General features: G+C 40.4%; 1 protein-coding gene across 1 annotated transcript; it reads left to right on the top strand.

Moving 5' to 3' along the window:
• LOC149300334 (ATP-dependent DNA/RNA helicase DHX36-like) lies at positions 1–25262 on the top strand. Its single transcript, XM_089485295.1, has 25 exons — positions 1–213; positions 1354–1544; positions 2353–2509; positions 2971–3009; positions 3171–3341; positions 3659–3738; positions 4649–4723; positions 4805–4971; positions 6003–6084; positions 8511–8651; positions 9155–9257; positions 10765–10852; positions 11109–11164; positions 11450–11514; positions 12242–12385; positions 12936–13053; positions 13139–13237; positions 13442–13615; positions 15367–15453; positions 15823–15906; positions 16058–16157; positions 16251–16341; positions 16993–17113; positions 21474–21626; positions 25077–25262. The coding sequence occupies exons 1-25, from the start codon at positions 1–3 to the stop codon at positions 25260–25262; spliced, it is 2985 nt and encodes a 994-aa protein (XP_089341421.1).

The following is a 25262-nucleotide window of genomic DNA, read 5'->3' as shown; positions in this document are numbered from 1 at the left end:
ATGAGTTACGAACAACGGAGAGGATGGGGACGGGGTCGGGGTGGACGAGGTGGTAGAGGTAGGGGGTCTTCATCCCAGTATGATGCGGGTCCTTCCAGTGCAGGCGCTGGAGGCGGTAGAGATAAACCGCCTCCTCATCTGAGAGGCCGGGATATCGGACTGTGGTATGCCAGGAGACAGGGCCAGAAGAGCAAAGACAGGGAGAGGATGGAGGTAGGTTGGCCAGCCGCCTATGCTTACGGCGCACCGTATTTGCTCCTCTGGCCACCTGTACAGTTTACGGAAGGAGATGGCGGCCTCCTGACAGAAATATATTCATATGCAAATATGTAATGATTTCAACTGTATGATTATGAGGGCTTTCCTAGACCTTTGCAGCAGGAGTCTAGTCGTGTGACTTCTATTAACCTCATTGTTGTTGCCTGTCAGTCTGTGATAATTGCCCAGATAGTTAAACATTTCTTTAAACTAAAACATGTATACATTCTGCAGAATACTGTGAGCACTACTTATATCTAAAGGAATCGTTTCCTGCCCCTGACAACCCCTTTAGTGAGAATACATATTAAGGTACTTCATAGATTCTTCCACAGTGGGGGAAGAACACTTCCCTTAGGTAGAAACTGCAGCCCTGCAGCTGTCATCCCCTTCCATGTTCTGATGATGATTGGCTACTTAAAGGGAGTATATCACCTGTCGGGACTCGTGTTGAACTAGCTGGTGATCTGGAAAGGGGCAAATGCATATGGAGGCAGAATCCTTCCATCACAGAAAGTTTAAGGAGTCTCACTTATTGCATCTTCACAATTTCTACTTAGTGGCTAATTATATAAATTAGGTTAATTTATTCTCTTTTCCACTTAGCAGCAAAAGGATGACAACCACCTTGTAGAGAACAGTGTTTCTTTAAGAACTTGATCATGTTGCATTAGATATGTGGTATGCAGGGCCATCGTGTACTTATTGTGTACTCCCTGTTTAATGCATATTGCCCAACACCCCCCCCCCCCCCGTAGTCTTAACAGTTGTCCATCTCCAGTTAATAGCTAGAATCATTGACATGTCTTTAGGTAAGGAGTCAAGTTATTGAGGTCCAAATTACCGAAGTGTGCTCTATCACCATAGTAACCTATGGGATCATCCAGCATCAGGACCATTGTATTTATTGCTTTAGTAATGAGACAACTTTTTAAACTGTGAATTAGAATAACTTTAATGCATAAGCATGTAGTGTTGGCAAATGTGCTTAAAACATGATCGTTGTCTTACTGGACTAATAAAAAAGACAATGTAGTGATGGGGACCCAACAGCTGGTGAATCAGAAATCATTTTCCATTGTGACTTTCTTCTAGAGAGCTGTTGTGCGAATGGATGAATCCAGAGAGGAACACATCACAAGACTTCTAAACTCTGTGCAGACATCATGTAACAACCAACAGCAGGCACCGTATGAAGACACTTGGTGGTCTGCTGAGAATGAAAGGTATGGCTTACCTGTAAAGTCAACGGGCTGCCTTTTTATATTAACCAGAAAACTGGCTGCGCTTCCGGAAATGACATAAGTGTGTAGTCTTTTCCATCCCATCAGAAATTTCTATTATAAAACTTTTGAGATAAATGTAAACCTGGCTTTAAATTCTCCACTTCTAATAATACCAGAAGAATGTTTTGATTTTCTTTGTATCCATTGCCTTTGATACAGTATTTATTCAGTTTGTGTAACTTTGTCTTTCTTTTTAATTTCACTACTGTTCAAAAGTCTGGGGTCATTTAGCTGTTTTCATGGGGAAGAAGGATATTTAGATGTTACACAGCTACCAAAGGGTTTTCTTATGATCAATTACCCTTTTTAAACGTAAACTTTGATTAGCGACCACAACGTGCCATTGGAACCCAGGAGTATGGGAATGATAAAGGGCCTCTGTACACCTATAAAGATTCCATTAAAAGTTTCCCGCCATAATAGTCATTTGCAACATTAATCATGTCTACATTGTATTTCTGATCAATTTGACGTTTCAATTGACAACTTTTGCTTTTCTTTGAAAAAATAACTTTCTGAGTGACTCAAAACTTTTAAATCGTGGTAAGTTTTTAAAACGGCCAACTCTTTTCTACCAAATACTATCCTGTTTATTGTATTTGTTAAACGACTAATACAGTTGGAGATACTAAAGTCACTTTGCTTACTAGTGCAGATGCGTCTAGTGGAAGTAGTAGAAGCGAACAGAGAAATTCACGAATGCCGTTCAAAAAGGCCTGTTGGTTCTTCTCTGCCATCACTACCGAAGTATCCCTTTCTCCCCATACAACAAGTCTTAACCGCTGCTGTTTTTCAGGAACAGCCCTAGTCCTCCACCAAGAAGAGCAACAGTAAATGAAAAGAAATGCCAAGAACGGAATACTCGATTGGTCAGTCAAGAAAAGGAAACCAGCAGTGATTTGGATCGCCAGCTCCAGGAAGAGCTGCTGAAAAAAAGAACAGACTTTAGATATGTAGAGATGCAGGTACTGATCTGTTTTTTTTTAAACACAAGGGATATTTGGGGGGTGGCCCTTAGCCTGTATGATTTGAGGACTCTGGGGGAAACTCTGTATCTTTTGTGAGCTTTAATTATAATGCCCTATATATCCATGAGCAGGATAATGTACATCTGTGAGCATTGACTGACAAGTATGCATTGGGCCATTATATTCCCAGGCTGCTGAGTGGCCCCTAAGGCTGAAAGCTTCCACCCACCTCTTTCTGGGTGACTTTGCCCACTATGAACCCCTTATGCGCATTGTCACTCCTCACTAATGCTGAATGAGCTACTAGGAAGAGCTATCAAAACATGGAAAACTCAGTGTATAAGTTCACTATGTCTATCACAAAGGTTTGCAACATCAAACCCATAAGCAATGGCCTTTCTGTTGATCAACTGCTGGCTTTTAAATTATGCTTTTTTTTTTTTTTTTTTTTTTTGCAGAGATTTCGAGAAAAACTGCCATCGTATAGCATGAAAGAGGTAAGAAATTATAAACTGTTTTAATTTGGCGCAGCATCTGCATGTTCTGTACTGGATTAGCACATTTTTGCCTGCTTGAGAGAAAGCTAGCCTGGTATTCTGTTTCGCATAACTTCTGTTCACATTGCCTGCCATAATATGTTTTTTTTGCTCTATTTCAGGAGATAACGAAAGTCATAAATGCAAATCAAGTGACTGTTATTAGTGGAGAAACTGGTTGTGGGAAGACAACACAAGTAACACAGTTTATTTTGGATGACCATATTACTAGGGGGAAAGGCGCGAAGTGTCACATTGTGTGCACACAACCAAGGAGGATCAGCGCAATTTCAGTAAGATGTTCATATAACTTGAATATTTACCCATACTAGTATCTGAAGGGGTTTTTTCATATTGGTTGTGTGATATATCCAATTCGCTACTTACTATTTTATAAGAGCATTCTTAACATTAACTTATATTGATGTAATTAATAAAACTCCCATCAGTTGAATTTTATTTGGTGGTTTTTTTTTGGGGGGGGGGGTTGCACCCTGGTTCCTGTGTGTACCAATGATAATAGCAGTATTTATTTTGCATCATATATTTTATTAGTTGCTTCCAAACTAGTAGATCTTGTCAATTAAGTTGTCTGTTTTAATTGACTTAGGTTGCAGAGCGTGTGGCAGCAGAGAGAGCTGAGCAATGTGGAAAAGGGAATAGCACTGGTTACCAAATCCGGCTTGAAAGGTGGGGGAGAGCTACTTTGTCGGTCTCTTTGTTGCACTGAGAGTATTTGCTGGCTCAAACTTTTATTGCTGGAGTCTTAAGGTTGAGAAAAGATGTAGGGTCACATAACCTCAGTGGTCTTTTCTACAGCTTCAAAACTCAGCCATTCTCTGTGTAATGCAAAACATATCACACAGTTAAAGCCCTTTTAACAATTATATTTAAGTTAACTCGAAGTGATCATGTATTCATTTTTAGGAAAGAAGCCATGCCTATTTGTAACTGTACACAACAGCCCATAAGAGCAGTCATTCTGTTGCTTCCCAATGATGCCCTTCATGAGTAGATGAGGTATTAATAGCAGCTGGTGTGCCAGGGCTCGAGAAACTCTGTGCAATATCCCAAAGCACTAAAAGAGTCAATAGAAACGTAAAATGTACTAGAACATAGTGTTACAATAACAAACCAAGCTAAAAGGCTCTTTGAGGTTTTCATGTAGGCTATTTCTTGCTGCGCTAGTATGTCAGTATGTATGAGTAAAATGTTATCTCTTTGATTTTTTTCTTCTATACTAATATATTATGCTGTGTCAATCATCTACATTTTATCGTAGCTAAGAATTAAAAGGCATTAAAATACAGTGTGTAATAATGCTGATTCCTTGAATACACACTATATATTAGCAAAAGGATAATCCCCAGTTTCTCCCCAGAGGATGTTAATGCCTACTACAGCTTTATGCACAATAATGGGAAAATATGAACATTTTCATGTCGAGAGAGCTGCAATTCATAAGAAAGCAAACACTTCACATCTAATCATGACCATTTTCTCTAGCGGCAATGCATTTGCACTTAATATATCTAGCTCTTTATAAAAAAAAAAAAAAATCCTTATACTTGTGTTTTTTGTCCCCTCTTATCATTTATAGTCAGTTACCGCGGAAACAAGGCTCTATTTTGTACTGCACAACCGGCATAGTTCTACAATGGCTCCAATCAGACCAGTAAGTGCCTGTGTGTTGGTGTATGTGGAAACACTTGATCTTTGCAATAACTGTTTTTTAAACTTCTTTGTCTTGTTCCAGGAAACTGACCAATGTCAGTCACGTCGTAATAGATGAAATCCACGAGAGAAACTTGCAATCTGACGTTCTCATGGCAATAGTGAAAGATCTTCTAATTCATCGAAAAGATCTCAAAGTCATATTGATGAGCGCTACTTTAAATGCTGAAAAGTTTTCACAGTATTTTGGCAAGTTCCCATCTTAATAGCATTAGTAGAAAACTGAAATCTTAGTAAAAATGATACATTCATGTTTTTAGAGCTGTAGATAGGTATCTAATAGTAATACATTCAAAGCTTGCACATCGATGTACTCAATATGGACACAAAAGTATTGGGACACCTGACTATTACACCAACAGGGAATTTGACATAGCATTCAAAATGCATAGACATTAATATATAGTTGGTCCCTCCTTTCCACAAGATTTTGAAGTGTTTCTGTGGCAGTTTTTTGACAATTCATTCAGTAGAGCGTTTTTTTAGGTCCGTCACTAATGATGGATCAGAAGGCCTGGCTCTTTGTTCATCCCAAAGGTGTTTTATTAGGTTGAGGTCAGGGCTCTGTGTGGGCCAGTCCAGTTCTTCCACACCAAACTCCTCCAACCATGTCTTTATGTACCTAGCTTTGTGCACCACTTTATGGACAAACATATTGCGACTTATTGAAATCAGGGTTTGGGCGAGGCCCAGTGAAGGAAAATCTCAATGCTTTAGCATACCAAGACATTTTGGAACAGTTTGGGGAAAGCCTCTTTCTATTCCAACATGACTGTGCCCCAGTGCACAAAGCAAGGTGCATAAAGACATGGTTGGATGAGTTTGGTGTAAAAGAACTTGACTTTTTTTTTTTGTTTTTTTACACAGATCTATGTGCTTTTACCTACATAAAATACTATCCTCACGCCTGGTCCAGCACATTCTCAGGAGAATCCCTGTATACATGTGCAGTATAATGCATTTTTTGACTGGTTAAGGAATGCATATAAAAGTACTTATGACCTTCCTTAATATGCATTTTTTTGGTGAGGGCTGCATGGGACACCTGGGTGTTCCTTTAATTTCTTTGTCGGTTTATGATTAAATTAATGTCACTGAAATTTTACTTTAAGTACATTTCCAGAATTAAGTAGAGACTGTTTTAAAAAAAATTACACTGTTTTTATGTTTTGACAATATATGATGCAGTTAAAATGTCTAACATTTGTGTCTCATTACAGACAACTGTCCAATGCTCCATATCCCTGGATTTACTTACCCTGTTAAAGAGTATCTTTTGGAAGATGTAATTGAAGAGTTAGGGTATGTAATTCAACTTTATTGTGAGATCTGCCATCTAGCTGCTTCATGGCAAGTTTTTGATATAGCGCAATAATATATTTATAGTATAAAAATAAATTCAAATATCTTTGCATTTGCACCCATTCTACACACTTGCTGAAACCATGTTACGAGTTCTTAATTGGATAGTTGGAGTGTTTATGTATAGGTCACGTAAGTTTTAACCCCTTCGCGACCTTTGCCGGTTCAGGACCGTCATGACATGAAGGTCGCTAAATGACCTTTGACGGTCTGAACCGTCATAAAATAAAATAAGCTTAGAAAGTGATCAACGATCACTTTCTTCGCTTAAACGGCGTTACTGTAATGCCTCGATGTCGAGGCATTCAGTAACGCCGAGATCGGCATCGGGGGCCATGTCTGACGATCGCCTCCCTAAACTTAAATGGTGTCGCTGGAATGCCTCAATCAGGAGGCATCCAGCGACACCAAACACTTACCTCTGGGTGGGCTGTGACCGCTCCGGAGAGCGGTCACAGCCGCCGCTGCCGGTGATCTTCGCCATCAAGCAAGATGGCGGCGGTCCGGGAAAATAAACAATAAAGATGATAGAGTTAGCTAGACGGTCTCCAGACCCTCTAGAGAACTCTGGCTCCACTTGCAGGTTGAATACAGGTACTGCATTCAACCATGCAAGTCAATGGAGCCCAGCTTTCTAATCACTATGTGATTAGTAAAATATTAAAAAAAAAATTAAAAAAAAAAAAAAATGGAAAAAAAAATAAAAAAAATGTGCTAACATTTAAAAATAATTATGCAGTGATGTCACTAGATGAACCATCCAGTACATTGCAAAATGTGTAAAAAAAATATAAAAAAGTATTAAAAAGATAAAATAAAATAAAAAAATAAAGTTTATTATTTTGAGCAAGTGCTAAAATTTCTCAAAAATCTCAACAAAGAGTTAAAATAAAAGCACTTCAAATACCCAAGGGGTGTCTAATATATAAAAAAAATGGCTGATGGGGTAAATTGGAGTGGCCTAGCTCAAAGATAGGGCATAGGTACAGACTGACCAAAATGGAGAAAAAAAAGCGCACTTCCCAAATGTGGCATTTTAAATCTGAAACAACCCGACAAACCCATGCATGTCGGGTATCACTGCACTCAGGAGATGTTCCTGAACACATATTGGGGGGTTGTTTGACAGTGGCATATACCAGAACCTGTATATCTATAACTAAAGTACAATTTGTGTGGAAAAAAAATAAAAAAAAAATACTATTACAAAGTTTGACAAAGTGTAGTTCTATAATTGGTGCATGGAAAGGGTTAAAATAACAGCATTTGGAATACCCTGGGGTGTCTAGTTTTCAAAAATATATGGTTTGAATGGGTTAAATTGAGTTAACCGGCTTCAAAGATATTCCAAAGAGGAGATGGAGGCAGAATGACCAAATGACCACCTGGATTACGCATGCCCCAAAAGTAGCCTTTTACCAGCCAAACAATCTGACAAACCCATGCATGTGGGGTATCGCTGTACTCAGGAGATGTTCCTGAACACATATTGGGGGGTTGTTTGACAGTGACATATACCAGAACCTGTATATCTATAACTAAAGTACAATTTGTGTGAAAAAAAAAAAAAAAAAAAAATACTATTACAAAGTTTGACAAAGTGTAGTTCTATAATTGGTGCATGGAAAGGGTTAAAATAACAGCATTTGGAATACCCTGGGGTGTCTAGTTTTCAAAAATATATGGTTTAAATGGGTTAAATTGAGTTAACCCGCTTCAAAGATATTCCAAAGAGGAGATGGAGGCAGAATGACCAGATTTGTTAAAAAAGATTTGGAAATCATAAAACGCTGCTTGTACTTATTGCCCTATAACTTACAAAAAACAGCAAAAAAACATAAAAACATTGGGTATCTCTAAACTCAGGACAAGTAGTAGAATCTATTTAGCTAGTTTTTTTACTTGCTTTTTTAGGTGAGTAAAAGATTTTTCAAATAAAAGTCATAAAATGTGTTTTTTTTCAATTTTTCACCATGTTTTTTTTATTTTTTTTTATAGTAAATAAGATGATACGATCAAAATAATGGTATCCGAAGAAAGCCCATCTTGTCCTGAAAAAAACAATATATAACTTATGTGGGTTCACTAAATGGGTGAGGAGAAAATTACAGCTGAACACAAGCACCACAAAAGTGTCAAAACAGCTGCGGTCCCACAGGGTACAAAACGAAAAATGAGCCTGGTCCTTAAGGGGTTAAGCCAACTTGTTGTTCTGTATATCAGCTACCGGTGCTAAAACCTATGTTGACTCGCTCTCGAGTCAGGAATGCACTGATGTAGAGAACATTTTAGTTGAGGAGAGATGAGGTTGTGTGCCAGGCCTGCTAATGTGTGTATTTTGGTTGCCTCCTTTCTCTGTTCTCCAGATATTTTCCTAAGGACACAGACAAAAGACCTCGGTGGAAAAAACGTTTTATGCAGTGGAGCATGGAGCGTCCAGAAAAAGAAGAAAAGGAAGCAATATATCAGGAACGTTGGCCAGAATATGTTCAGACGCTCAAGGGAAGGTGGGACTTTTACTGTACTTTTACATGATGCACTAAACTTTCCTTTTAAAACATGATTTTTAATATTTAATGCCTGTTTCTTAGCTGATCTTTGTAGTCATTACTTCTTGCTGTGCATATATGCAAGAACTATATTTGACACTGTTAACCCATTCATGTGCTATCAAAATATGCAACTCAATAGGACTGAACACAAGTAATTATGTAGCAGTCTTTGTGTGGAATGTAGTGGGGAGGGGAAATAGAGAAAGTGATGTTTTATGTGAATTAACCTAAGCCCAGGTGTATATAGTTAATCTAATTTTTCCATATGCAACAGATTTATCATTATTAGTGGAAGATTTATCCATCCAATGTCCTACAATGTAAACAGCTTGGGGACCTGTAACATGTGCAACACCGATATGCTTGGTTTCCAAGCCAAATCGCTAGCTTTTATGGATGAGCTTCAGTCAGATCGCATCAAAGTACAGTATATGAACACTGTTGCTCTAACCATTCAGATACTCTACAAGTACCATTGATGCCCTGGAGCTCATAGACGATGAAAAGATCGATCTTGACCTGGTTGCAGAGCTCATCAGACATATTGTTTTAAAACGAGAGGTAAGTAATTCCCCAGTTCTGATTTTGTTGAAAGATTCTGTTTTGCTTTCACTATGAAGGTTTTCATAAATCAGTTTTTTTTTGTGTGTCTGTACATTACATGGCTGTATTTATTATAAACATGATGAAGTAATATGACCCTTTGGGCATTGTTCACTAACTCGACAGCTGCCTGCTGAAAGCCGAGTCTCAGGGCATGCAGTTTAATGCATATGCACAGGGTGCATTCCACACGCCTGTTTTAGTACCAGGTGGCCCAAGCAGCCGCAGTCCATTGCCCCCAAGCACCCCTTTTAAAAAATTGTTTGCAGAGGCAGGACTTTCCCCGAGTGTGTTGTTGCGTCATCCGGCAGTAGAAGCGCAGCAACTCATAAGAGGGTTGCGTGCATGCTAGGTAGCTGGGTGTTAGTGTATGTGTGTGGAGCAGAATGTATATACACTGTGTCAGCGTACAGTGTTGGGATGTGTGTGTGTTAGTGTACAGTGTTACTGTGTGGTGTGTCGGTGTGTGTGGGGCTTGTAGAAAGAGGAGGCTCAGAGTAACATGAAGGGAGCAGAGCATTGAGCGGTAAAGAAGCTGTACAGTGTGTGTGGGATTTATTTCCTGTGCCTGAGTGTACCCTGTGTACTCTGCTTGCCCTGCATTGGAAGTACCGTATTGGGTCAATTATAGGCCGCACCCGATTATAAGCCGCACCCTAAAAGTTAGGTGCTTTTTTAAAGAAAAATTTTGATTCTTAGTGTAATAGATATGCTGCCACTCTGTCCGTCCCCCCCCCCCCCGAGATATGCTGCCAATCTGCCCCCAAGATGTCCCCTTGTATATAATAGTCCCGGCAAGGGATATTGTTAAAGCACATCGAGCAGACGTGCTGACAGTGGTGGTTGTTTACACGCATAGCCGCAGCCGGCACTCCCCCCATTGAAAGTGCTGGAGGCTGTCTCAGCGTATCGGAGAGTAGGATGCAGGTCCCCTGCAGTGCTGTGGGGGATCTGTATCCTAACCCTGCTGCCTGCCCGGCGTCTGGAACTGCATGTCCCGGGTGTCAGGCAATACGAATTGCGCATTCCTGCGCTAAACCCCGAATATAGGCCGCACCCCCACTTTAAAAACTTAAGTGGGGGAAAAAAGTGCGACCTATATTCGGGGAAATACGGTAATTGCTCTGCACCATACGCTGTACAGCTTCTTCACTGCAAGATCCTGCTAGGCTTCAAACAATATTGCTATATCTTTAAAAGAATGTGGGTGCACAAGAATATTCTTGCCTCGGGTGCCACTTGGTTTAGGACTGGCCCTGCTTCCTCCTACCTGTCCGTAGATATCTGCATATCCAGGAATACTGCAGATTTATCATTTAACTACTTTCCAGTGCTAAACTCTCAGGATTCTTTTCTTGCTCGTTGACATGAAAATACAGTACACGATTACTTTTAAAAAGGGCTATTTAAAACCTAATGTGCTGGGACATTTGAAAGAAAATGCTTTTTCATTTCTCTTAAACAGGATGGTGCTATTTTGGTATTTCTACCAGGATGGGATAATATCAGCACTCTACATGATAAATTGATGTCCCAGGTCATGTTTAAATCAGGTTGGTTTAATCTTATGTAGTCTATAGTTCCTGTAATAGCTTTACATGAAATTTTTTATAATACAGTTGAAGAATACGTTGTTTTTAACAAGGTGATTAAAATGCATATATACATATAGATATATATAATTATATATATATATATATATATATATATATATATATATATATCGTGCAGTTATGATTGAAGCACAAAACAAAACATATGTGCTTAACTTCAATGAATTTATTAATTCGATATGTTTCTTTTTTCCAGACAGATTTATTATTATCCCTTTGCACTCTTTAATGCCTACCATAAACCAGACACAGGTATGGATTTAATGTATTTTGCGCTTGTTTTTAGCACATCACAGGTGAGCTCATGTAAATATATGCCATTGTACCACAGGACATTTTGGCCGTCACAAATTGGATCCAAATTGTGATTCCTCTTTTTTTCCTCTGCCCCTTGTTCTTTTGGATTATGGAGGGCAATTAGTTATTGAGTTAGACTACACCACATTTGTGCCTTGGTATTGTTGGATATCAAAAAATAATAATTGATAACCCAGGATATTTATAATAAACCAAACTAAAACTGTTCTTTTCTTCTAGGTTTTTAAAAAGCCCCCTCCTGGAGTCCGTAAAATTGTAATTGCAACCAATATTGCAGAGACTAGGTAAATATGGTAGCTGCCAAAACTAAAGTGATTTGAGAATTGTAGCCTAGAACATATGTATCAGCTATATTCCATAGCTTATATTTCTTTTTTTTGTTTTATTTATTATTTTAAGATTTTCCTGTTTTTGTATTTGTGAGAGAAAGTAGTAGGTAAAACACAAGCTGGGAATTCCACACCAGGCAGCGAACATACTTTCCCCTATATCTGCTGCTCATCCCTCCTTAATATTTGCTTCCACATACAGCCTCTTATCCTCTGTTGGAAAGTTGGGTAGACATGGCTGTATAATATTTAGCCCATCCTTTCCTTAACTTTGCAGATATCCACCCAACCCTTTGATCTGAATCCTAAAATACCGGTCCAAGGGGTGTTTTTATTTTACTGCTGTGGTCATCACAAATTCAGTTAGTCATATTTGCTTTGGGATAGTATTTATCCGTTATAGTCTCTGTTCACTTGCGGTCTGTCAATGTAACGGCGTTAGTGACTGCCTACATAGTATATTTAAGCAATTGGCAACTGGCCCGGCTTTTGTTGAGCGTATGTCTAGCAACCCTTTAATTTCTGTAATAAAAGTTAGTTTCATACTTTGTGTTTCTGCTTTCTAGCAATTTTACCTTATTATAATATACATTATTGACAAATCTGTATATTCCTGCTAGCCTTTATCCTATTATCAACTGCATGAAATCCACCAAAGCTAAAAACTTTGATCTTGTTCCAGCATTACGATAGATGATATAGTGCATGTCATAGATGGCGGCAAAATAAAGGAAACGCACTACGACACACACAATAACATCAGCACGATGACCGCGGAATGGGTTAGCCATGCGAATGCCAAGCAAAGGAAAGGTCGTGCAGGCAGGTAAATATACACAGCTTCTTTATGCTAAACCAGCTTCTTTATGCTAAACCGCCTTCTTAATGTTAGTAAGTCTGGATCAATCTTGAGGAATATGCCAGGTAGACATTACCACCCTACAATGAAAAAGCACAGTGTTCAAAAGTGCTGTTCCACCTGATATGCTGGATGTATTTACTCCTAGTTCTGCTGAATTTCCAAACCCTTCCCAGAAATAATTCCTAAATCATGTAAAAGTTTGCCTCATTCATGTGACGCAAAAGCAGACACTGATAGATGCCTTAAAACTCTGCAGTGGGTGTAATATGTTGACAAATCTGTTTTGAGTTAATTTGCTTACCATTGTAGAGAGAGTGCCGTTTTATCCAAGTGGAACAGCACTTTTAATAGAATTTGAAAAGTGCAACAAGACCAGTGGTTCATTAGAACTATTTGGGTGCTACTGAATCACTAAATGTTGAGCGGGACTGGGGAGTTCTCTGAGCAACTTGGCACGCTTTCGGTTAGGTCCCCCCAGTGTTCCATGCAATCTGTATGTTTCTGTCTCATGCAGAGTCCAGCCAGGCTACTGTTATCACTTGTACAACGGTCTGCGAGACAGTCTGCTTGATGATTATCAGCTTCCAGAAATTGTCAGAACACCTTTGGAAGAACTTTGCCTGCAGATTAAGGTATCGGTACATTTTTTTTTTGTCTTTGTACCTGTCTTGGGTGTGACAATTTATTTGACTTTTTATTGCTCTCAATTTTTTGTAGATCTTAAATCTTGGGGGTATTGCCCATTTCCTTGAAAAGTTAATGGACCCACCATCTCAAAGAGCTACATGTCTGGCAATAAATCATCTATTGGAGTTGGTATGTATTTAAGCTTTACAACATAATCTAGAAGTTATCGTACATTCCTGCATATAGCTCTAGTTTACTATAACTAGAGATCGGATTCTCTTGCATTTTATAAATGTAAGTGGTAAGTTAACAAATATTAATAAAAAATTAGCATGTTCTTTCAGAGTGTCAAATAGGAAAAAAGTAACAATGCATCCTCTCCTTGGCTTTCAGAATGCTCTAGATAAGCGTGAGGAACTGACTCCCCTTGGTTTCCATTTGGCAAGATTACCTGTTGAACCACATATTGGGAAAATGATCCTGTTTGGAGCCTTGTTCTGCTGTTTAGATCCTGTGCTGACCATTGCAGCTAGCCTCAGCTTTAAAGATCCCTTTATCATTCCTTTGGTAAGGTATTGTGCAATTTATTGTGGATCACTTCTTCACCTAATGCTATTGTAGGGTTTTAAGAAGATCAGGAATTTACCCTTTCCACTCGGCAACAGTGAAGCTTTATTTTTCAAATAAATCCTGGAGGGAAGGTAGTTGGGAAAGGGAAGCATTTGTCATGAGTATACATCGATCAGCCATAACATCATGACCACCTGCCTAATATTGTGTAGGTCCCCCTTTTGCTGCCAAAACAGCCCCGACCAGTCGAGACATGTGCTCCACTAGACCTCTGAAGGGTGTACTGTTGTATCTGGCACCAAGGTGTTAGCAGCAGATCCTGTAAGTGGCAAAGTGGGGCCTCCATGGATACATTCCGGGGGGGCCATGTGTTCTCCAGGTAAGCGCCACACATTCACCCTGCCATCCACGTGATGTAAAAGGAAACATGATTCATCAGACCACACCACCTTCTTCCATTGCTCCGTTGTCCGGTTCTTGTGCTCACGTGCCCATTATTATAGGTATTTTCGGCAGTGGACATGGATCAGCATGGGCACCCTGACTGGTCTGCAGCTACGTAGCCCCATAGGCAAAAAAACTATGATGCACTGTGTGTTCTGACACCTTTCTATCGGAACCAGCATTAACGTTTTCTGCAATTTGAGCTACAGTAGCTCGTCTGTTGGATCTGCCCATACAGAGCAACCTTTGCCCCCCCATCAATGAGCCTTGGCACCCCATGACCCTGTCACCGGTTCATGGCTTTTCCTTCCTTGGACAGCTTTTGATGGGTACTGACCACTGCAGACCGGGAACACCCCATAAGAGCTGCAGTTTTGGAGATACTCTGACCCAGTCATCTAGCCATCACAATTTGTCCCTCAGATCTTTACTCCCATTTTTCCTGCTTTTAACACCAACTTTGAGGATGAAATGTTCACTTGATGCCTAGTATATCCCACCCACTGAAAGGTGCCATGATAACAAGATTATCAGTGTTATTCTCTTCACCTGTCAGCAGTCATAATGTTATGGCTGATCGGAGTATATGTTTGGCTTCATTTTAAATTTTATTTAGTCCAAAATTTTAGTCCACTTTCACTTTTTTGAATAAACATTACATTTGTTTAGTGCCACCAGATTTCATATTGCTGTTACTCTAAGGGACAGTTAGAATATTTAACACACAGTAAAGGGGACCCAGCTCTTGGAAACTTACAATCTATAAGAGGTTGAAAGAGAAGTGAGACTGTAGGAGAGGACTACTTGAAGACGTTGACTGTAGTGGCAGTGAGCAGGCGATCTGTTAATCTTGCAGGTGGGCATGGGGATGGCTTCATTAGGATGCTTGTTGGATGTATCAGAAGGAAAGGTTGTATGTTATGAAGGTTGTAAACATACCATGGAAAAAGAAAATATATGTATTTGTAGTATTGAGGATGTTATAGGACTTAAAATAAAAGTATTTTAGTAAGTGTATTTCTGCGAAGTGATAAGTAGGTGACAGGTTGAGTCTAATAGGCAATAACCTCAGGGTCGGTCTTAGTGCTACATGAGTGGGGCAGCAGACTGGAGTCTAAATCTTTGTGTGCAGGGCAACAGAGGCTCCTTGGGGGGGGGGGGCGCTATTTGGGCTGGCCCTGAATACCCTCTTCTCCGTCTGTGGCTGGGATGTGAATCATGTAATTCCAGGTTTCAGTTTGGACCTGCAAAATAACTCTTGTTTTGTGTTAATACTGTTTGTGCCTTTTGTTTGCTCTGCTCAGGGAAAGGAGAAGATTGCCGATGCAAGAAGAAGAGAGTTATCTAAAAATTCTAAAAGTGATCATCTGACTGTGTTGAATGCGTTTCTGGTAAGCAGTGTAGTTTTTGCCGTTTTTTTTCTTCCAAATGTCACTTTTTTTCCCTTCTAAAAATAAATTAAACCATATCCGCAAGCCACCCAATCAATTAAACGAGCCAATGTTTTCTTTGTGAATCCAACTTTTGATTCAGTGATTTATTACTAAACCATATTTCAATATATTGCTCTCTGTAATTTGTTCATTATCAGTAGCTGCAGCATCTTAAATATGAGTAATGCGAAGTTTGTTAGCGCTTTTAAGGTATATGAAAAAAAATTGTGATACACATCAACGAAGGATTATGTTCTTCTCGTACTTCGACCCCGTACAAGTGTTTTCCTTCTATTGCTTCTTTAACCTAGTAGCTCTTTTTTTCAGGGCTGGGAGGAATCCAAATGGTGTGGTCCCAGAGCAGAGAGAGAATACTGTTGGGAAAATTTTCTGTCTTCTAACACACTCAAGGTAAATGTCCTGTTTGAGGAATGAGCATATATTCCGGTACAATTCTCATGATCCTCCACCAGTAGCTCAGCATCAGCTGATGCCCTTAGAGGGATCCAGTACTGCTGTTCAAATGCCTTTCAGCGTTTAATCTTGTTTATTATTGCCGTAGATGTTGAGTAATATGAAAGAACAATTTGCTGAACATCTGCTTGGAGCAGGCTTTGTGAGCAGTAGAAATCCAAAAGACATAAAATCTAATCACAATTCAGGTATTTTTTTTTTTTTTAAGCGGTTTGAGGCATCAGCTGTGAAGTTGTTCGTATTTATTGTATTTATCTTGTTAACTTCTGTTTTCTTCACAGGCAATGAGAAACTCATTAAGGCTGTGATGTGTGCTGGCTTATATCCAAAAGTGGCCAAGATTCGGCCCAGCTTTAGCAAAAAGAGGCAGATGTAAGTGTAAAAAACGCATTAATTCAGTGCTCCTTAAAGTAGTTGGATTGACCAAAATACCCCCAATATATTAATATAAGTGTCTTGAGTCTGGAAATACCTTATACGTTTAGAATTTCCACACACTTTTTTTTGCAATTATAGGGCAAATATTTGAACGTTATGCATCACCATTTCAAAGTCTTGCATGATTTTTACAGTTGGTATACTGGTTTGTTATGGTAATCATGGGCAAAAAAAAGATGAATAACCCACCAAGTACATATTTATGGAAAGCAGGCAACGTAGGGTATTTCCCTTTTGGGGAACTTTTAGGCTTGTGTCATGCTGCCTTTTGGACACCAATCTCTGCCAAAGTAAGCCATTATTAACCCCTTAATGTGACCAGCACCCCACCGCGAGCCTTTAATTGCTCATATAGGAGTGATTCTACAGGCTCAACACGCAATTGTCTGTAAACCGGCAATCACGTTCCCAGCTGCCACAGGCAGCTTCAGAGAGGGGGGGCGTTTGTTGCTTGGGTCCTCACACAAGTTACGGGAACTGCCGCAACATTCCACTGCTGCATGATCGCTCCATTTTATGGGTTATGTTTCTATGTTTGCGTGTCGCAATATGACTCCTGATAAATAGCTGATATGTTTGCCTTAGGGTAAAAGTGTATACAAAATCTGATGGCAAGGTTAACATTCATCCGAAGTCTGTCAATGCAGAAGAGAGAGAGTTCCACTATACTTGGTTGGTCTACCATCTGAAGATGAGAACAAGCAGCGTAAGTACAGTGTCCCTACATGTCTCACCCTGTGGTGCTCACCTTGTTTGTTTTACGTTAATGTACTTGGATGTACACCGTGCTCCTTGTTATCTGTGTGCAAGAGCTTATGGTGTCTGCTAAGCAGTCGGGGCCGGACTGGGAGATTTAACTTTAATTGTACGTGTGGCCGTGACCGCCAGTGAAGCTCCAGGAGCAAAATAGATTTTGCAACTGCTTTGGCGGTCGCGATCACAGGTGTAATTACTCCCACTGCACTAATGCCAGTTATCGCCGTACTGGATATGAAGTCATATGAACTTCACTACAGAAGAACGTTAAGACTTCTTAAAGGCTTGTTAAACCTCCAGTCCATTAGGCTTTTTTTTATTTTTTATTTTATACAAAGCAAGAGGTTATTTCAGATACATTACACATACAATTACACATACGTACACAGCCACTCTAACACCGTACACTTATACATACATACCCATAGCCAGTGCAACACCATGCACTTACACATATAAACATACACGCACACACACACACACGAACATCTTACAGCAGTGTACTGGCAGTACCGGCCAGCAGCAGCGGAGGCTGTCTGCACGCAGGGTACCTGGATCCTCCTCTCTACCTGACACTTCCACCGGAGCTTCTATGACGGAGCAGCGGCGTGACCTTCCGGTGCAGGTTGTCTGTGCGCATCGACACCAGGAAGTCTGGAGCACGGGGAGAAGTATAGGGATGCATCAGTAAGTCAAGGGAGGAGGCATATAGTGGGGTATATGGAATATCAGGGGGCAGATTGGCATATAGGGGGGTAGGTTGGCAAATAAAAGGAAATAAAAACAAGAACTGCATTTTTCTCAATCATAGTTTTTATTAAATATGAAAAAATAGCTTACATGTGAATTAATATCACTCTAAACCAGCAAACTCAATCAACATGCGCAACCTAACCAATCTTATTCCTATCATCTCCAACCATAAGCTACCTCCCGTCTTTAACTGTGCCCTATGGAATGCCCGCTCGGTATGCAACAAACTTGCTTGTATACATGACCTTTTTCTATCCCATGCTTTTAACCTCCTAGCTCTTACTGAAACCTGGATCCCCTCCCATGACACTACTGCTTCTGCTGCACTCTCCTTCGGAGGACTACACTTCAGCCACACTCCTAGGCCTGATGGCAGAAAGGGTGGTGGTGTAGGCATCCTTCTCTCACCTCACTGCACCTTCCAGAATATACCAAGCCCTCCCTCCCTCTCATTCTGTTCCTTTGAAACTCACACAATCCGTCTTTTCTCTCCACTCTCTCTTCAAATTGCTGTCATATATCGCCCTCCAGGTCCTACCTCACAGTTCTTTGACCACCTCTCTGCCTGGCTCCCTTTCTTCCTCTCTCCTAATATCCCCTGTCTTATTCTGGGTGACTTTAACATTCCTCTAGATATATCTAACAACTCTGCTAGCTCCAAACTCCTCTCCCTGACATCCTCCTCTGGTCTCTCTCAATGGACTAATTCCCCTACGCACACCGAGGGACACTCACTTGATCTGGTTTTCTCCAGATCATGCTCCCTTTCAGACTTCTCCATCTACCCGTTCCCTCTGTCTGACCACCACCTCCTATCCTTTTCTCCAGTGCTAACCCCTAACAAGACAAACTTACAGCGTTCACCTCATACTTGTAGGCCATTACCAGACAATACCATTACCCAACTGTCAGCCTCACTTGAACCTCTCTTACCTTCCATGTTAACCCTTTCCTGCCCAGACACAGCAGCCTCTTTTTATAACAACACACTTGCTTCATCCCTCGACACCATAGCTCCAATTACTACAAGTTACCCCCGACAATTTAAACGCCAACCATGGCATACCAAAACCACACGGTTTCTTCAGAAGTGCTGCCGCACGGCTGAGCGTTATTTCAGAAAATCCAAATCCAGCGAAGACTTTACTCATTATAAATTCATGCTCCACACCTACAACTCTGCCCTCTCTCTCACCAAACAGCTCTACTTCTCCACTCTCATATCCTCTCTTTCTTCCAACCCACGACGCCTTTTTTCTACTTTCAACTCCCTTCTCTGTCCCTCCACACCCACACCACAAACCTCTCTCACTGCCCAAGATCTTGCTGCCCACTTCAAAGAGAAGATCGAGACTATTAGAAAAGACCTCTCTTCCTTACAACTCCCTCCTACACCACTCAACACCACTCTCTCCACTCCTACTATACTAACTGCCTTTTCCCCTACAACCGAAGAAGAGAGAGCCACTCTTCTTTCTTCCTCTCACCCAACAACCTGTCCCCTTGACCCCATCCCTTCACACCTTACAAAGTCTCTATGTCCATCCCTTGGTCCATCACTTACCCACCTATTTAATCTTTCTCTATCATCTGGAACTGTACCATCTGCCTTCAAGCATGCGCTAATCACACCAATTCTAAAGAATCCTTCCTCAGATCCCGTCTGTTTGTCTAACTACCGCCCTATCTCTCTGCTTCCTTTTACCTCTAAGCTGCTTGAACGGATTGTGTACAACCGCCTCATTAACTTCCTCTCCTCTAATTCCCTCCTTGACCCTCTACAGTCTGGTTTCAAACCCCTTCACTCTACTGAAACAGCTCTAACAAAAGTCTCCAATGACTTGCTCTCTGCCAAAGCAAAAGGTCACTACTCTATTCTAATTCTACTGGATCTCTCTGCTGCTTTCGATACTGTTGATCACCACCTTCTTCTAGACTCACTTGCTTCTATAGGCATTCGAGATACAGCTCTCTCCTGGATCTCCTCATATCTGTCTAACCGTTCCTTCTCTGTCAACTTCTCTGGCAAGACATCATCGCCCCTTCCACTTTCGGTTGGTGTCCCCCAAGGTTCAGTCCTTGGCCCTCTGCTGTTCTCTCTTTATACTTCATCTCTTGGCAAACTAATCAACTCATTTGGCCTCCAGTATCACCTATATGCAGATGATACCCAAATCTACCTGTCTTCTCCTGATCTCTCTCCATCTCTCCTGTCCCGTATTACCAATTGCTTGTCTGTTATTTCTTCATGGATGTCACAACACTACCTGAAACTTAATCTTTCTAAAACTGAACTCATTATCTTCCCTCCCTCCATCTCCACTCCACTACCTGAATTCTCTATCACCATTAACAACACGACTATCTCTCCTACTAACCAGGCCCGATGCCTTGGGGTCATCCTTGACTCAAACCTCTCCTTCATCCCTCACATTCAGTCCCTCGCCAGATCCTGCCGCTTGCACCTCTCTCGTATCCGCCCATTCCTCACCCAAGAATCCACAAAAACCCTGGTTCATTCCCTTATCATTTCCCGTCTTGACTACTGCAACACTCTTCTGGTTGGCACTCCACTGTCTCGACTCTCTCCTCTACAGTCTATCCTTAATGCAGCTGCTAGGCTCATCTTCCTTGCACGTCGCTCCTCTTCTGCTTCCCCCCTCTGTGAAACCCTCCACTGGCTCCCAATTACCTTTAGAATTAAATTTAAGATCCTGGTACTGACATATAAGGCCATCCATAATACTGCTCCTCCGTACATTTCTGACCTCATTAGCAAATACTCTCCTACTCGATCCCTACGTTCCTCCCATGGGCTAAGGCTCTCCTCCTCACTCATCACCTCTTCCTTTTCCCGTCTACAAGATTTCACTCGAGCTGCCCCATATCTCTGGAATCTTCTCCCAAGGAACCTTCAGCATTCTCCCTCCCTCCCAACATTCAAGAAACATCTAAAAACCCACTTCTTCAGAGAAGCATACCATCTTAGCTGCTAGAACTTCCTTGTCATCGATACAACCCCCACAATACCTCTCACCCTTTCTCTATGCCTTATGTTTGTCACCCCATTTCCCTCTAGATTGTAAGCTTGCGAGCAGGGCTCTCTCCACCAAATGTATCGGTTTTGTCTGTCAATTCTTGTCTTGTCATATCCCTTGAATTTATGTATTGTATTAAGCGCTGCGTAAACTGTTGGCGCTATATAAATAAAGGATAATAATAATAATAATATTTACTAATAAAACATTTTTCCTATAGTGTCTTATATTCAGGCTTTTTCTTTTTTTTCTAAATTAATATTCAAATTTTGGGGGGTCATCTTATAATCAGGGTTATCCTCTAATCGAGCAAATACAGTATTTTACATGACAAGTAGCGCAATTAAAACTGCCAGGTTCAATGAAAAACTGGTACATTGCATCGTTGCAGACTGATTACAAACCAGCTAATGACCTAATCTGCCACCATTCCTTACCTCCTGTTTTTTTTTGTAAGCATCTAAGGCTACTGACATTATTTTTAATTTTTTCACATTATACAATGAATTGGTTTTACAGATTTACTTGTACGATTGTACAGAAGTCTCACCGTACTCCCTGCTTTTCTTTGGTGGCGAAATTTCTATCCAGAAGGACAAAGACCAAGATACCATAGCTGTTGATGAATGGATAGTATTCCAGTCCCCTGCTAGAATTGCACATCTAGTTAAGGTAAGATTTGTTAAAAATGCAGCATACAATAAATAAAATATTTGGATTCTCTTGCAATATTTATTGAGGATGTGGTGAAAGTCTGCATTGTAGGTAAAGCACAGAATTTAAATGTGGTCATGTGTCATTTGGTTTTATTGCTTAAAATATATTGTTTAAGAGATCCAGCATAGGTGTGGATATACACCATGGTTTGTTGAATTGCTTCTGGGTAAATGTTTTTTTTTTCCTTGCCCTAAATCTTCCCATGAGATCTTTTGTGATCGAAACAGATCAAGCGGTTTCATGGAGGGTGGCCAGCAGGTATATTAACTACCTAGTTGTAGAACACTCTCGTGTTCAGCAATTTTCCTTAACGAAAAGCAGCATGTTTAACCCCTTAACGACAATTGCCGGTCCTGGCACGACACGGAAAAGCATGTGCTTTACGACAATTGACGTGCCAGGACCGGCACGTCTTTAAACAGGTGCAGAAAGCGATCTGTTTTCGCTTTCTGCACCCAAAAAACGTTGCTGAATGCCTCGACCTCGAGGCATTCAGCAACGCCGCGATCGGAACGAAGGGGCCATCTCTGGCCCCTCCACGGGGCGTCAACATCCGCCATACTTTGTATGGCGGCGGACGCCCGTTTTAAAAGCGTTTAGGAGGCGATCGACGATCGCCTCCTAAACTTAAATGGTGTCGCTGGAATGCCTCGATCAGGAGGCATCCAGCGACACCAAACACTTACCTTTCGATGGGCTGTGACCGCTCCGGAGAGCGGTCACAGCCGCAGCTGCCGATGATCTTCGCCATCAAGCAAGATGGCCGCTGCCCTGTAACAGGAACCAACAAATTTTAAAAGTTCGCTAGATGGTCCAGACCATCTAGAGAACTTTGGCTCCACTTGCAGGTTGAATACAGGTACTGCATTCACCATGCAAGTCAATGGAACCCAGCTTTCTAATCACAGTGTGATTAGTAAAAATAAATAAAAAAATAAAATAAAATTAATAATAATTAGAAAAAAAATAGTAAAAAACTAGTAAAATGTAAAAATCATTTCCCACTGATGTCACTATCAGGGGAACCTCCAAGTTGAAAAAAAATTTTAATTTTTTTTTTTTTTAAAAGACAAAAAAAAAAATATATATATATAAAAAATATATTTTTATGAGCAAGTCCTAAAATTAGCATATTAGCTTAAAACAATTCTCGCATGGAAAGAGTTAAAATACTGGCATATTAAATGCCCGTGGGGTGTCTACTTTTAATAAAGGTATGATTTGATGGGGTAAATTGAATTGGCCAGGTTCAACAACGTCCCAATTAACACCGGGGGAAGGATGGCCACACACCTAATTTCCAATTAGAAAAATGCACACGTACCAAATGTGGCCTTTTAGTTCCCACAAAAATGACAAACCCATGCATGTGGGGTACCACTGTACTCAGGAGATGTTGCTGAACACATTATGGGGTGTCGTGTGACAGCGGCATATACCAGGAGCTGTAAATTCATACATAAAGTAGGTGTGTGTGGGAAAAATACACACACAAAAATACTACTGCAAACTTTGAAAACATGCTGGTGGTAAAATGTGTGCATGCAAAGAGTTAAAATACCAGCATTTAAAATACCCTGTGGTGTCTAGTTTTGAAAAATATATGGTTTTGTTGGGCACACTGAAATGGCCCGGCTCAAAGATGTACCAAATAGGGCATGGGCAGTGGATCCCCAAATGCCAAAGTTCAACATTGAAAAATGCGCATGCCCCAAATGTGGCCCTTTTGCCCCCAAACGGCCAGGCAAAATCATTCATGTGAGGTATCGCTGTACTCAGGAGATGTTGCTGAACACATATTGGGGTGTTTTGTGATAGTGACATAAACGAGAACCTTTTAATTCATACCTGAAGTAAAATGTGTGTGACAAAACAAATGCAAAAAAATGACTACCACAAAGTTTGACAAAAACTGGTGGTAGATATGGTGCATGGAAATAGTTAAAATACTAGCATTTGGAATACCCTGGGCTGTCTAGTTTTCAAAAATATATGATTTGATGGGGTAAATTGCATTGGCTGGGTTCAAAGATACCCGAAATGGCACATGGGGGGAAGAATTACCAGATTTGGAAAAAATGGCTTTGAAATAGCAAAACGCTACCTGTACTTATTGCCCCATAATGTGTAGAAAAAAGCAAAAAAACATAAAAACATTGGGTATTTCTAAACTCAGGACAAATAGTAGAATCTATTTAGCAGGTTTTTTCATTACCTTTTATAGATGAGTAAAAGATTTTTCAACTAAAAGTTAGAAACAGTCATTTTTTTCTAAATTTTTCACCATATTTTATACTTTTTTTTAGTAGTAAATAATATGATACAATCAAAACAATGTCATCTAAAGAAAGCCCTTCTTGTCCTGAAAAAAACAATATCTAATGTGTGTGGGTTCAGTAAACGGGAAAGAAGAAAATTACAGCTAAACACAAGCAGCGCAGAAATGTTAAAAAGGCCATTGTCACGAAGGGTACAAAAAGTAAAATCAGCCTTTGTCACGAAGGGGTTAATGACAGCCTCGCCAATGAAGGTTTTTTGGTTTTTTTTAAATGTAAAAACTAAGGCTCTGGCTCCCGTCAATTCTGTGATTGGCTTGAAGCAGCCAGCCAGTCAGTGTCAGGAAAGTGCGCTCTCTCAATCTAGTTATCCCCCTTGCAGTGCTCACAGAGCCAGGAATTGGCTGCAGGTAGGTATATCTCCTGTATGGAAAATAGCTGCGGGGAGGGCAAACAGGCAAATGCGTATGGGTAGAATTCAGAGAATCTCCCCGTGGATTTGTAAGGGAGACGCCATGCACATTTAAAGGGACCTCCTACCTATCATATGTATTAGTGCATATGATGGCAGGAGTGCCCTATGAAGCGGTACCTGACCTTGTCAGCAACTGTTGAATATCCCTAATTTAATGGCACTGACCACCTTTATATTCACTGGATTCATGGTGTATTAAGAGGCCTTATCTTACATGTACAATAGCTTATTTCCATTCTATTGCAGTTTCCAGTATAATCATACATTATTCATGAGGGGATTTTTACTGTCTTAGTGCAAAGTTTGGCATCCTTGTCTTTTCTAGTTGTTGGGTTACAGTTACTGCCATCAGCAGCCAGAATATCTCTGGTGACCATGATGTGAGTTTTTTCCCCCAAGATACACTACAGAAGAAGCAAGAGGTTATTTCAAATACATTTATTCAATGTTCATGCACTTTGCAAAATGTAAAACCAAAAAACTTTCATACAGCCTAAAATTACTAGTAATGTCAGCAGAGTCGAGCAGTATGCAATCTGCTACATACTAAGTGTATGCCACAATTTTGCTATAGTGCTGTTTTAATGTTTTGTTACATGTAACAAATTGTGTTAAATAGAATAAAATGCATCTCCCTCCCAATCTGAATTTCAGGATTTGAAGGCGGAACTTGATATTCTTTTACAACAGAAGATTGAAAAGCCTCAGCCTGTGGACTGGAATGAGACGAAATCCAGAGATTGCGCCGTCCTCTCGGCTATCATTGACCTTATAACCACACAAGAAAGCGTACAAACTAAGAACTTCGCACCTCGCTTCCAGGAAGAATATTGCAACTGA

The sequence above is a fragment of the Sceloporus occidentalis genome, unplaced genomic scaffold (assembly GCF_023333645.1).
Source record: "Sceloporus occidentalis isolate IW3139 unplaced genomic scaffold, rSceOcc1.0.p SCAF_25, whole genome shotgun sequence".
In the NCBI taxonomy this organism is placed as follows: Eukaryota; Metazoa; Chordata; class Lepidosauria; order Squamata; family Phrynosomatidae; genus Sceloporus; species Sceloporus occidentalis.
The sequence above is the reverse complement of the archived record's forward strand: the minus strand, read 5'-3'. Positions and strand labels throughout refer to the sequence as shown.